A 15,461-nucleotide genomic window follows, 5' to 3' on the forward strand; every position below is an offset into this window, starting at 1 on the left:
AATATCCACACACTCTGAAACGCAACACTGTAGCTCCTAAAATTTCCATGTGGGCCCCATTAAAAAAAATAAAAACATGGCTAAACTGCTTTGGATCTCTCTGGATCACTGGCATGGCTGAGTAATCTCCACTCTGCTACTGCTGTTTCCGTTCAGTTACATGCGCCGTTGCTATGAACATACTGTACACTCACTGCCAATTACAGGCAAAAGCAGGGCTGAGTTGAGTTCATGATCTCTGCAGGGATTAGAACACCAGTGTCCCTGTTCAATAAAGTTATGTTCTTGAACCAGAACTATACACATAGCGCACTTGGGTTATTAAATATAAACACAAGCAGGACTTGCATATTCAGCATATACTGTATGGGATATGAAATGAGCAGCCATGATGGGTGTAGGTGATGGAGATGGACAGGCCTGTGAAAGGCAGATTATAATCTCTTTACTTTGAGATGATAATCTGGGTCCAAAGAGCTGACACCCGGCACAAAACCAGACAGACTCATTCATAAAAAAACTTTTTATTTTCCAGCATGCAGCCGGATTAATGTCCTAGTCACCTTCTCGGCTTCAAGGCAATAGCAACTTGTTGCCACAGTGTAAATTCTGAGGTTGGAAAAAGAAAAAGATCTTTGAGATCAGATCAGAACAGCCATACGGTTTTGTTTTAATTTCTGATAGGTCATCTCCACCTCAGGTCATGTAGCATCACAAGGGAGAACGACAGCAGAGGAGAGGTGACACTCCATCTGACTGAGTTTTCCTTCCGTGTTTCCGTACTGCATGGACGGTGGTCATCCCCACGCCGTTCAGAGTATCAGAGGAAGGTCAAATAGACTGGAATTTTAAAACCATCAGCTTCCTGTATTTTGGAAGCTCCCGTTCCTGTTACTGTCGCAAGCGCCGTAGCCGCGGTTACCTCCGGTAAACCCCGGAACGTTCCGCTGCGCGGCGGCGAGTCTGTTTCTGCCGTTCCGGATTGTTCTTGACAAAGGGGCGCTTTGAGCCGCTGATCCTCTCACATCCTGCCCCCCCCACCCCCACCCCCCCCACCCACCCCGGGCCGGCGAGGAGAACGCAGACAGACACAGATCTCACCGATAACATCGCAGGGGGCACTGGGTCCGAGCGGCAATACCCAGGCCAAAATCCCCCCCCCGCCCCCACTCCCCTCCCCGCCCTGTCCCGTCGGCAGACGGCCAACGCCTCTCTGTGTGGCCGGGGGGCTCGGACCAGCAGAGGACATCACAGGAGACAGCCCACACTGGGGCGGTGGGGGGTGGGGGTGCAGCCCAATACCTGATAAGCCAGGAAGGACCCTGCTCGCTTCTCCCAGAACAAAGCCGTCCGTCTGTGCGCTTCGCTCCTTGGCTCTGTGTGGGCGGCTAGTTTTCCCCTGACCGCGGGTGATAAAATCTGCGGGCACAGCCACACAGAGATGAAAGGAATGTACGAAAAACCGCGCGCGCTGTTGTCACTGTCCGGGTTCATAGGATGGGAACTACATCAGAAAGCCAACGATACGGCAATGTAGCTTGATAGTTTGGGCAATGGGCTTGCAACCACCAAGGTTGCGAGTTTGATTCAATACAGAGTCTATGACTAATGTAGTATATGATAGATACTGTAAAGCCTGTGACTCAAATAGGTATATGATAGATACGGTAAAGCCTGTGACTCAAATAGTATATGGTCGATATGGTACACAGTCTATGACAAATAATATAGGTACTGTACACAGTCTATTACTCACATACAGTAGTGGAAATACAATATTTGGCTCAACACCATTCCCTGTAGATACAGTCTTTGACACAATCTCAGCTATGTAGTAAAATGGTCCAGATTAAGTGCTTTCCCCCCCCCCCACGGTAAAATGTTTAAAGGACATGTTTGTCACCAAACAAAAGTGCAACCTTCTGTAACCTTAAAATAACATTTTACTGAAGTTATTTGGTTTGCCGCATTCACCTGTCAGCTCAAATAAAGCACACCGAGGAGAGGAATGTTTCAGTAAATGTCGATGGTAGCGTTTCTCAATGTCTCCTGTGCATATTTGCCTGCTCCTAAGTTTAGAATCAGGCTGATTTTATGGTGCTTGGTTTTCTAAAGTTTTTTTATCCCGTAATTACTCATTTACTTGACTGAACGGATAGTTTAGGTGGAGGCTACTCTCTTATCTCCTTTGGAGGCTGTCAACCCCTTTTTCTAATACCTGATACTTTAGGGAAATATGAAATTTTGGTCTTAATCCCATGGCAACTGCAAGCCACTCTGGGTGAGAGAATCATCTAAACGCCTGAATGTAAATAGCCCTGTGTTTCCTGGTGTAGCTTCCTGTCATGAGCCAGTTTTACTAATAACAGAGCCACAGTGGATGAGCACTATGGAACAAACTTTCAGCCACATATTCACATACGATATCCATGCGAAAATGGACAATGTCATTATAATCTCCATCGGTGGCTCATTTTTTAAAATCAATTTATGCTGCAATTGGCCATGAGAAAGCCAGTTCTGATTCTTATTGTTCGTGATTTAAAAATAAAAGCGCTGGATTGGAAGGAATGCAGAAATGCAGAATACAGTTTGCGCAGAGAAATAAACAAAAAAAAGGGAATCGCACCGTGCCAAATTCCTTCGCATCTCAGATATCCGATACGCAGGAATGCAATTCACTAAATGTGAAAACATAAGTGCCGCTGCGTTAGCGCAATGTTCTGGGCACTTGCGTCGGACTTTAATGCATACCGTCTGTCTTCCCTGGTTTTCGTAAACACAGCTTTGATTATACAATAATTGACATGACTGTCATTCAGCCGAGACGATAAACATTTTTTTTGTGAGCGCAAAATGTAAAAATGCAATACCAGGTTTTTTTGTTTTTTTTTTATTTAAAAAAGGAGATTTCAACGACAGGCAGAGAAATTTCCATTACTAAGCCATTTGCTGTGTAGTGCAAGAATCAAGGATGCAAAACGAGGAAGTTAAGATATTTGTGATGTATTGGCATGTCGTTTTACAATCGTTACATTGCAATCACTTGGCAGAACAGGTAGCAGCTTTTTAAAAGGCGGATTAAACGATCGCGGCTGTGCTCCTGGTTTCCTGGACAGCCACAGGGTCTGCTGGTTTTCGTTGCAACTTAGAACTTATCTCCTCGCTGAGCGTTCTGGGTCTGAACGGGTTGTTGAAATGGAAAAGCAACAGGCCCTGTGGCTCTCCAGGACCGGGGTTACAGACCCCTGCTGTAGAGCTTAGCCAGCGCTGTGTCGAGCCTTGGCGCACGCACCCAGAGATGTCTCTACCTCTGCTGACATCACCCGCCAAACCCGTCCCACGCATTTTACGAGGCAGCGAAGGTAGACCGAGTAAGCGCGCCTACATTTCGCACCGCACACTCCGCACTCCGTAACCCGCGGAGGCCCCCCGCATTCCAAACCCACCCCCCACCCCCCACCTCCCACGTTTCTCAGGTCGCCATGGCGACGTCACCAGGATACCCGCGCCCGTGTCTTACGCGCCGCGTCGCCACCGTGCCGCGGAGCGCCGTCTCCGGGGGTTACTCACCGAGTCAGTCTCGCGGCTATAACTCATTGGGGGGGGGGGGGGGGGGGGGGGGGCGGGGGGGGGTTGAATGGGTTCATAGACATGGGGCCGTTAGCTTTTCTACATTTAAACTCCACGACGGTTTGTTGAAAGCATCAGTTATGAGGAAGTGCAGGGTATAATTGCGCCCGTGAAATCGCCCCTGAAAAGCACTTAAAAAGTACAATAAAAGGCGCTATATGCATGTTTGCGCATAATCTCCTACTACTTTTTCGCTGGTTCATTTTAAGTCCAGGTATGCATACTTGTGTAAGAAGTGATATGAATCTACCTGTGCAGGTTTGCCTCCTTATCCTTTTGATGGCTGAAATGATACACCGAACCAGAACAGCTGAAAGCCTTAAGCAGTTAATTGCATGTCTTTGAACTGCGTGTCGTACAATTACTCATTTATAGTTTTTTATCCACTTGGCACATAGTGTCTGTTTTCGACACGCATCGGCGGATCGAGGTGTGCCGGTCACACACCTGTTTGAAATGCACACTTGCCAGAAAATCCTCTGTGAGACGCACTCAGCATCGGACTCCCTCCCCCCTCCCACGTTAATGCCTCCCTTTGTGCAGGTTTTATTTGGCAGTCTGATCTCTTTGGAAAACACAGAAGAGTTTTCTCCTCAATGGAGAAATTGTTGTAGGGTATTTGAAACCACTGTAAAGAGGCTTTGATCTATTGCTCCATCAATCCGTCATACGTGACATCCTGTCAATCAAGGACGCTTGCCAGCCATGGAGTGTTCTTATATGAAATGTATTTATAGTTGCAATATTCCAATTGCAATGGCCTGAATGTAAAATTACAGGTATTTTCAGAAACTAATTTTTTTCCCTTGAATCAGAATTAGCAGGGTTCTGTAACACACAATAACCTGATTATTCCCTTCTTGGAACGCAAATGTTATTCGGCTGAACTAAAAAATGACCAACTGAGCAGTATCTGAGTAAAGGCAGGACAGAGTGTGAGGGAGAGAGGGAGGGAGAGTAAGAGAGAGAGAGAGAGAGAGATGGAGGAAGGTAGGGAGAGAGACAATGCGCTTCTCTGGTCTTTCATGCATAATAATGTCAGACCTCTCTCTCCAGTTGGGAAGTAGATGAAGAGTTTAGTCCGAAACTAGGGTTAATATGAAAGAGTACAAGCGGATGAGGCATGCTCTGCCTGTCTGTGGGGGAGTTTTCTTTTCCTGAGAGTAATGGGAATATTTATGGCAAAAGCAAGTTTCATGACATCATCCCATTTTTTTGTGTTCTGGCTCATAGCTGATATCTATACTGTCGAGTGTAGACAGGTGTAGATAAGCACATCCTCTCCTACAAAACAAGTGATGAGTGTTAATTACCTCATAAATTTACTGTGTATGGAGGTGAGGATGAGGAAGTTCCAAATTAGGTCCTAAAGAGCAAATGTTCTTAAAACTGTAAAGGAATTGCATAAGGATTTAACCCTGAACATTTTACTGTGAAATCAGCAGGTCTGTTACAAAAACGGCACAAAGGACAAACAAGGGGTGACCTTTGAAAAAGGTCAGTCATCACACTCCGAAAAACAAGAGATTTTTCGTAGAGCCATCAACAACCGCGACACCTGCACCTCTTCCCTTACCACAGGAAACGCGCCTTTTTTACTGTGCAACCAACCATGCGCTGCTCTGAACACAAACACTGCACCAGACTGCACCGCAGTTCACAGCAATGGAACCGATCATAACAGAACAGCATAAGCAAGAGAGGGCAGGACCTGCCGCCAAACCGATGAGGGGAATGCAGATAAAGAATGCTACGAGTAAGGAAAAGAGTCTCCCTCCGTCTCTAAAAGTGCTCAAATGAAAAGATAAAAAAAAGAAGATGCAAATAATTATTTAAAAAATTAGGCCTATTGGTTTTTTTGGAGGTGCGAAAACTACAGATTAAGACATGAACACACACTTTTTACTCATTTATAACAGAGCCAAACGCACCAAAAAAGCATAGAGGTGCCATGAACACTAAAACTGTCTAAGCCACTGAATTTTTCTTCTCCTCCAAAAATCTCTATGAAGCTGATTATTATTGATTATATTCTTTTAAATGTATTTAATGTACAATAGACTTTGGAGAAAGAATGTGCAAAATTCCATTTTCTATATTCATAACAGAACAGAAAAGACCAAAGACTCCAAAGACGGGCCCCATCGGGCCCCAGCGGCGAATGGCGGCTTCACACTGACCTACTCGCAGCTCCTGGCCGAAGACGGTCCTCTCGCCCAGGGCGGAGCAGTTCCAGCGGCCGTAGCGGAACTGGTACTGGCACTCATTGATGCCCAGCTGGGCGCCCTCGCCGATGACGATGATGGCGTCCGGGCGGCTGTGGCAGATCGCTCGCTGACGCGGGGCCAGGCCGGGGATCTTGTTGCAGATGATGTTGGCCCCCAGTGCCACCACTGAGGAAAGCGCCCTGTCAAGGAAAGACAGAGACAAACGCGGTGCTCAGGACTGCTGTACAGATCCACACCTCTGGGTGAGTCTTCTCTTAAAGCAAGGGGGCCCCAAGCCTGGCCTCGGGGGGCCACAAGGTCTGCTGGGGTCCCCAATCCTGGTGTTGGAGAGCCACAGGGTGTTCTGGGGTCCCCAACCCTAGTCTTGGAGAGTCACTGGACCTGCAGGGATCCCCAGCCCTGGCCCCAGGGGGCCACAAGGTTTGCTCAGATCTCCAACCCTGGTTTTGGAGATCTACAGGGTCTGCTGGGGTCCCAAACCCTGGTTCTGGAGAGCCATGTGTCTGCTGGAGTCAACAACCTGAGTCCTAGAACGTTATGGGTCTGCAGGTTTTGTCATTTATTAGCACTCAATTGATCTGTTAAAGCAGCTGGTTACACAGGTAGCCCACCTCACCTGGTGTCTTGATTTTAAGGTGCAAACAGACTAGCAGACTGCAAATCTTACAGACACTGTGGCTCTCCAGGATGACTAAAAATGTTTTACTTCTGAGCATCGACACCATAAATTAACTCCACATTTCACTTTCTGGAAGCTGCTTGAAGCAATTGACCAATACATCCATAAATCAGTCAGTCAGTTAATTACGCAATCAGTAAATCAATCCATTAATCAGTCAACCCATCAATTCATAGTTCAGTCAATCGACCAATCAATGTACTAATTCCAATATTTTTTTCTTATTCCAAATTCTAAATTGTTTGCCAGCGGAATGCATCCCTTTGCAAAACGATTCCAAAGAACAGCACCCCAAGCAGAACATGAATACATGTTGTTAATATTCCTTTCAGCCAGTGCTCCCCCAGTGAGGGTTTGGCATGTGACAGTGCGGTTTGACGCAAATGGTTTGTAGCGTGGTTGGAATTATTTCCAGGCACAAATGAGGTGCCACAAAGTGCCACACGGTTCAGTTCATATCCAAGGAGTCACACACAATATGTTTTTACTCTATTATTGGACGCGTGTCCATGGCACATGGACACATGCAGTACTTAGCAAGTAGGCCTATGGTCACTGACCTGATAAAATGAACCATCTTATGGGGCTTATTTCTAGGAATAGAGGGTTCTGTGGTGTTTTGGCAACCGGGCCTTGTCATCCTGTCCATCGACTCATCTACTCAGATTACCTGGTTTAATAATCTCTGCCCTCTCCACCTCAGCTGACGCAAGCAATGCAGCCCTCCAGGACTGGAGTTAAACCTGCAGACACTGTGGCCCTCCAGGACTGGAGTTAAACCTGCAGACACTGCGGCCCCTCCAGGACTGGAGTTAAACCTGCAGACACTGCGGCCCTCCAGGACTGGAGTTAAACCTGCAGACACTGCGGCCCTCCAGGACTGGAGTTAAACCTGCAGACACTGTGACCCTCCAGGACAGGAGTTAAACCTGCAGACACTGCGGCCCTCCAGGACTGGAGTTAAACATGCAGACACTGTGGCCCTCCAGGACTGGAGTTAAACATGCAGACACTGTGGCCCTCCAGGACTGGAGTTAAACATGCAGACAACGTGGCCATCCAGCACTGGATTTAAATCTTCAGACGTCGCAGCCCTCCAGACCGACAGACAACATGTCCTGGTGAGCTACAAGGTCTTTCTACTGTTTCTCAACACTCAATTGGTCAGTTAAAGCATTTGATTGTACAGCTAACTCCCCTTCGCCTGATTTCTTGGGTCTGAATTGGTTTCTGGTTGGATTTTAGGGTGAAAACAGAAACCGGTGTCCCTAAGACCACTGTAAGTCTCTACCTTGGACCGGTCCAGCACAGAGACACCCACACACAAGTTCTGGTTCTACAGATTGGTGTTGTAGGCGTGGCCCTGATGCTGTTCTGCTTGCCTACAGGTGAGTGACTGTCTCTCTTCTCTTTCCTGCTGTCCTCACCAGAGCCCTCTTAGATTAAGCAGGCAGGAGGCGCCGTACAGTACAGCCACCTGGGCTTATTCACCACTCACTCAGGCTGGGGAGGCCAATACCAGACTTTAAACTGCCTTTTTCCTGTCCCCTTTCCAATTCCACCAATGTGGTTTGCAGAAGAAGAGAGCTCATCTACTGCATTGAAATTAAAAGGTATATTTTACTTTCTGCGGTTTGCTAATGTAAAGATATTTTGATTCATTACTCGATATTGAATCGGTGCCCACACAACCCCAGACACTGTATCACATAGCACTTATTATATATCGCACCATTATTATGAGGAGATAATTCTGAGTAAATAATATAATTCAATAAATATATTGTTTTAGGATTTTTCATAATGAAAATTTGAATGGTCATGTAATTATTTGAAAAACAGATCTGATATTTATGGTTTTCTACTGTTCCGCCAATGAAAACATTCTGCAGAGTGCACAAACCCACATAGGCCTGGATATATTAAATTCATAATCAAGTGTTTTTCACACAATTATATACATATTATGCATTTTATGGCTTTTTATTATGTTTAATATTGTCATTCTGAGATTTAGCATGACAAAAATAAGTTTCTATTCAATATTACTGGCAAACCTTCTTGCCATTTGATTGAATTAGCTATGCCTGGCTTAGTGTACAAATATGTATGCAATGACTTGAACCAGTAGTCTGGATCACTCACTCTCTCACCAACTTCACTCACACACTCACTTACTCACTCACTAACTTAACTCACTCACTCACTAGCTTAACTCGCTCACTCTCTCACTAATGTAACTCACTCCCAAACATAACTCAGTCACTCTCTCCCTAACTTAACTCACTCACTCACTCACTCACTCATGAACCAATGAACCGACTCGTGCACTCACTAACCTCACTCACTCACATTCCCATCCCCTGAACGTCTCCTGTGGTGATTATTTAACATCAGACTCGTGCACGGGTCGGCAGAGTAGCCAGAGTTCTGGTTTGTGTGAATCACATAGAAGCAAATCACAAAAAAAAAAAACACACACAAAAAAATACTACACAATCCAAGCAAAAGGCACACGCAAGACCACATCTGATCAAAAGCATGCCACATAACAGACCGACCTCGTGTGTTCTGCAGTACACAGCAACATTCTCAGCGTTGGATAAACGAACAGTCCATACGAGTCCAAAAGGGACCACATGTACTCTATTACAGTCAAAATTACTCTATCGGAGTTGATTTTCCACAGAAAATCCTGCGGTGTGGTGCAGTGTCCCGTGCACTGTACAGTCTGTTTGATTGGGTGCATCAGTGTGCCAAAGCCGTGAGTGTAAGCAAGGGTGTCTGCCATTTGCGTCTATGCATGAATGCACCACATATACTGAGCTTAACCCAGAGATCACCACACAGACCAAACTAAACCTGTGTCTGTGTTAAACATCCTTTCAAATCAAATACATGAAATGAATGTTCCCAAGGCTGCCAATTTGCAACATCCTGAGACTGAGACCTCCAAGCCTCAGTAAAGTAGTTTTGCATTACTGAAATAAATGCATGTATGCAATATGGAACAAGCATCCTGAACTATCAACACTTCAAAACTTCTTCGGTCTTGCCGACTGGAAACGCAATAACATTCATTCTTGTTCACTGGATTTTGTCGTTATATTGTGTTAATATTTAAGTTGTTAAAATGCTGAACATTGCTCATTTGTCCAACAAATATTTTCAGACCTGTATGGGGTTAAAAAAAAATTCTATATGCTCCTTACAGTAAAAGAAGGGAAAATGATAAATGTCTTTAGTCGGTAATCTATCAATCGCAGTAAAAGGCTGTGTTCATTCAACTTTTACAGAGTTTGTATGGGTCTAAGAGGGATCAAATGTACTCTGTCATAGTTGGTTTAACACTGTGAAATTAAAATTTTGACTCTTTGTAGCATCTCGAGGAGCTTTTTCAAGCTGATTTTAACCACCTTGGTATTTTTCTCTTAAAGGTGAGGATAATGGCAGTACTGCTTACGGACCGATTAACTGTCACATCCTGTTGCTACAGTACATAAGGCCTTAGCAACGCCTCGCGCTCTAGACAGCGTTCTATGCGGCCCACCACTCATGTTCCCCATAAATCATTGTGAGAAAACACAGAAAACGCTGGATATGGAGTTGGAAAGCCCAAGGATGGAGAACCACATCCTGGCTCTTTTATATTCCACGCACATTTGAAACAACCCCCTTCCCTAAAAACGTATCAAATTTGCCATAATCCGAATAAAGCAGGTTTAAATTATAAAAACAAACAATGGTATGTCGTTTCTACCAAAACTAAACATAAGCATGCCCACTTTTTAAAACAAAATTCTAACCATAAACCACATCTATTTTAGCATCGAGTCTGGATTTAAGTACAAAGATTAAAGGTATGGTTCAGTAATTATTATAAAGGCGAAAAATAAACGTTCTCCAGCGACCAGATCCAGACCTGGATTTTTAAATTCTGTTATAACGACGTAATTACGAGGACTTGTGTCAATCAAAGGCAGCGTGCCTGTGACCATGTTTTATTACCGCTTTTCCAGATGTGGCTTTTAAATGATAATCTCCGGGAGCCGCGTGTAAGCGCGCGGTGATGTAATGAATTAGGCGCAGTCCTTTCCCGTGAGCATTGACAGGTAACAGTCACCGCAAAGCGAACAGGCCCAAATACACCAACATCATTCCTCCCTTTTAAAAAAATGAATTCCTGCTCATTTCGCTCGTTTTTTCTGAACGTCTTCCAGTGTTAAATCACCACTAGCAGATGTTATATTATTTTATAGTTAAAAGGAATCTATCTGAGTTGATTTTACACTGAACATTTTGCTGTGCAGTCATTTTTTTAAATCAGATACGGGAAATGATCGAGACATTTAAAATGTTTTATAATCAGTACATAGTAAGCTAACAATTATTTATTATATTTATTCTCTTAAATATACACATATGCCCATAACACCTAAAATATTGTTGTGGAATGCATTTATCGTGGAGTTTAATCGCTTTAAAAAACTGTCAATTTAAAAAACTTGTAGGTTGTAAAAAAAAAAAAAAAAAAAAAGCAACAGCATTTCTGGGTAAAAACAAAAATAATACAAAAAACACGAACATGTTGATGCGTTCATGATTTCTGCTATAGCCTACATCGAAGTAAGTTTACAAACTCGACCTGCCTTAGTGGCGAACTCCGACACAGAAATATCAACAGGTCCACCTAATTATGCTTATATAAATATTTAATATAGAATATTTGCTTTAATTAACATGAAATGATGAATGATGAATTATCTTTAGACTACACACAATCACTAGCCATATGTAAAAACTATCCGTCCATTAAACTTTTCGCAGTTTGATCAGCCATCCAACATGCGCATTGCATGTTTGCAAGTTTAAAATAGCGTAGGCTATAATGCTATAAAATAAAGAGTGGTAAACGTCATGTTCAAAATTCCAGTCCCCGTACCTATTGTAATTATAAATGAAATGCAAGCACACAGAAGCAATTAAAATCTTAATGAGGTCAACTTACAGGTAGCTACCGCTAGTGAGGATGAGAAATATCTGTGGATAATACACTGACAGCAGTACACTGCGTGACGAGAAGATGATCATGGTGACATTGAACAAACGGCCGCTTCCTTTGGCCGTGTTCAAAACGAAAGAAAGGGAAAATAAGTTGCAGAAAAATGTAATTCCTTATTCCTCTTGCACTTTTTTATGTCTCCTTGCAGAGCAGAAAAGGCACCGCCTTTCCGCGTGTTTAGTGTTGATCCGTTCGGCGGCGTTCGCTTCAGCGCTCGTTCTGCCCCGCTCCAAGCGCCCAGGGCCGTGACGGAGCTGCGGGCTCGCGGACTGAGTCTGTCATCTCTCCGCTGCAGAGGGCTGTCACAGAGTGTGGTTCGCGAGCCGGAATAATGATGGTTTAAGGGATTTTGGACGGCAGAAACGTGCCTTTCTCTTCTGTCGTGAGAGTCGGGGCTGCCATTGGGCAGGGAGACGCTGCAATCCGCCCACTTATGAAACACTACGGCACAATAGGGCGACACTCATCTGGCGTCCCGCAACCATTTCGCCCATTCAACGGATCAACACTGTATAAACAAACTTCACCAACCTTCACCGAAGTTACTACTGAACTATGTAGACTGTAGCCTACGATACTTCTCATTCAGCACCTCTTCTGCGTGTACTCCGTGTGCATTTTCTATTTTTTCGGTACACAAACCTGCACTTGTCACTGTTGCCCTTCTGAAGTATAATAACCCAACACTGCGGCATTATCACACAATATGCAAATGCAGGCATGGCAAGAATGCATGTTTCGCTCCAGTGGAAATGGGGATATGACACACACACAGCTATTTCAAAGAATATACAAAATTGAGCGCTCTAATTTTCCGCCTATTGAATATACAAAATGAAAATGCACTCTTATGTTTTCACAAATAAGCCTGCATATCTTGACACTTAATTTAAAATTTCAGACTTCCATATGCTGAAGTCCGCAATTCCTGCTCGCGGCGTTGCTAACTTGGGTGGCTAACTCAGAAGAAGGATAGGTGGGCCAGATGTAAATACAACTGCCTAGCCTTTGTCAAAGTGTGAGGTATCTGGCAATGCTGCTTTTGGCGTGAACTGGATGCGTCCAAATCACCCTGGGACAAAGACCCGGGAATACTAAAGAAACTCTATGACCTTGTGCACTATTTGTATGTCAAGGTTCGTGCGGAAAAAGAATGTTAGATTGCCAGAGTTCAGGTTCACGTCTGTCATATAGATGGGGTCACAGCCAGGTAAGGACGTCAATAACGACTTCCTATAGTATAGGCTATTTTGTATGGTAAAAACTATAAGACATACCCTATTGGCCTATGGAATGATATTTTCAGTTCGACGTTCCAGCGGATGTACATTTCAATACAGTGATAATCATTGCATTTATGGATCAGATATCATAAATAGAAATATAACTTTCTTTACACGTATCACGTAGGCCTACCAAAATAATTCTAATACAAATTGTTTGCATAGGCCTACTCTTTATTAAAGTATATTGGAAATGACAACGTGAAATATTTTTCGAATTATACAATTAAACATAAATTTCCATCCGCAATGTTGCCTAGACTGTGTAAATGAAACTGACCGTGGTTTTCCCCTTATCTTTATCTGACGGCCTTCACGAAGACTTTTATCCATGAAAAATTCTTCTTGGAGAAGCTAAAACGCGACAGTACAGTAAGGGAGAGTGAGGAGATTCAGTTAGAATTGCACAGAACATGCTCGCATTTATGCATTAATAATAATAAAAAAATGACTTGTCATTAGTATGAACGAAATATGAATATAGTAGGTTTAACAAAGATTTCACAGTTCATTTGATTGTCCCCAACACTGGAATTGTTTTGAATGTCCACAAGAGCTTTTTAAAACATTAACCAATCATATGCAATAATGAAAATACTATAATCTAAATCCGAACGTGTTTTTATTTTGACAGGTCCAAAGATAAAAAAATTAAAAGCTATTAATTTTGTGACGTGTTTGTTTATGTATGCCTATTTTAAGCTAATAAATTGTGCAATGCAGATGCAATGTCGATTAAAGGGATTATTGCGGTCAAGAAGGAATGCGAGGTATTGCAAAACAGGTATTAAAAAAAACTAAACAAAAAAAAAAAACTCAATTTGTGTAAAGGAATGTGGAAATACAACTCAGCCTACCGCTATTAATGAAGGTATGCTACGAGGTGTGCTGGAACCGGGTGAAGACAGCAGGTAGAGCCAGGTTGTGAATAGATGGACAAATAGTGTCTGACACTTCTGTAATGAAAAGTTAAATTTAGCGTTTAGTACTTCAAACAAAACCATATCGCAAACCTTTTAATAAATGACGCGCGCACGATCTTTCATCTCCCACAGGCAGAGCGGTGTCAAGTTCACTTCAGCAGAGCGGTTTGATGGATGTTACCGCACAGGCGCAGGTTCTCGGTGTTGCAAGAGGATTTCGGGGGGGGTCGTTCTTTTAACGTGCGTCATGGTGTCCGTTATTCTGGTCTAATACTTCGACAACGTGTCAACATAGTTCTCTAAAAAGATGAACGCACATTCAACAATCCTTTAATAAAAAGGTGAGCAAAAGCATGTAAGTAGTAGCATGTCTACAGGTGGTGTCACCAGCACACAAGGACATGTTTTCCCCTTCATGTTTCTATGTAGTTTGCAGGATTCTTGGGTTAATTACACTCACCCAAGTCGTAAGTAGATGACGCTGAAACACAAAAACACGCTGGGAATCCACAGCCGAAAAGGTTTGTGCATGTTCTTGGAAGCTTCAAGGCGAGCCCTTCATGAAGCAAATTTGGTCCCGCGTGTCTTCATATTTGGAATTCGCCTTAACCACCAGATGTTGAAGTTCTTTAAAACATGCGAGTGCGAAATCAAATTGATTTAAAAAATCCACGGTAAACCACACAGCTTTTCAAGTGGACTGCAGACTGATCCGAGCCGAGTGAGGCGTTAAAAACGAAAGCCAAAAATTGGGGCGCGGAATTAGTTGAACTAATAAGTTGTTTGTTTTGTCCCACACTTTGTGAAGAAGAAGAAAAAAAGCAAAATAGGTGATGTGTCTTCTCGCTTTTACCTTCCTCAGGTAAACTTCTCTCTGCGCAGTCTCCACATTTGTGACCGGGGACGTGCTACGCTTTTTTTTTTACTAGACCCTGGCATCAGTTGCGTCCCTGCACTTCGACGACATCTTAAATTCTTTCCGTGTAGCTGCAGGTATTATTAAGCAGGTAACAGAAAACACAATCCACGCCTCCTTTACTTAATCATGGTAGATGTTCGGAATTTGGGGCGGGCAGCGAAAAAGCCTTGCAGCTGTTGTATAGCTACTAGTCCCGGAATTTCTAACAATGACGCGCATTCTTAATTTGCTCCTAAAATGATAAAAATTAATTAACGAAATGATCAGTCTCTTTAAACCTGTGTAGCCATATTCCCTGATGAATTGCCATCGATATATGTTAACCAATCCTTCTCAATAATACCCCGTTCGAAAATATAAACTGTTGCAGGGCTGCTGTATCAGGCTAGAGAACGCAGTGTTCCGGCACCATCTAGAAGTATGAGACGTCTGGACAAAAAATGACCAGAGACCGCTTTGTTTCCAGCAGGACTATTGACTCGAGGTTGTTAGAACAACGTGTTAGGATTAATTTGGTCATCAAAATATTTATTGTCTCAACTGTAATTGTTAAATTTACGTCTTTATTAATTTCTGCCAATTTGTATTCTTGTAAATGGAGGCATTAGTTTGTGGTAGTGAAACAGGACAGGATATGACAGGAGGGGAGAAAGTTCACGCAGCCCCTTAACAGACGCCCATAAATACCGTTCAGTAGCCTACCTGGGAATCAAGGTTCCTATCATTTCCCTCGG

The 15,461-nt window shown here is 43.5% G+C and overlaps 1 protein-coding gene across 2 annotated transcripts in view; it reads right to left on the reverse strand.

The window, feature by feature from the left end:
- LOC118231122 (protein Wnt-7b-like) overlaps window positions 1-15,091 on the reverse strand; it is a 29,063-nt gene extending 13,972 nt beyond the window's left edge. The window contains exons 1-2 of one of the 2 annotated variants that reach the window (XM_035424640.1): window positions 14,269-15,091; window positions 5,814-6,040 (exon numbers count right to left, since the gene is read on the reverse strand). In XM_035424640.1, coding sequence (XP_035280531.1) covers window positions 5,814-6,040; window positions 14,269-14,339 — 298 coding nt within the window. In that variant the 5' untranslated portion in view covers window positions 14,340-15,091. Of the gene's footprint in view, window positions 1-5,813; window positions 6,041-11,548; window positions 12,097-14,268 lie in introns of those variants that run through there. The other variant, XM_035424639.1, reaches the window with a different exon arrangement.
- Window positions 15,092-15,461: the final 370 nt, after the last annotated feature.

Source organism: Anguilla anguilla, chromosome 7 (genome assembly GCF_013347855.1).
Source record: "Anguilla anguilla isolate fAngAng1 chromosome 7, fAngAng1.pri, whole genome shotgun sequence".
Lineage (NCBI taxonomy): Eukaryota > Metazoa > Chordata > Actinopteri > Anguilliformes > Anguillidae > Anguilla > Anguilla anguilla.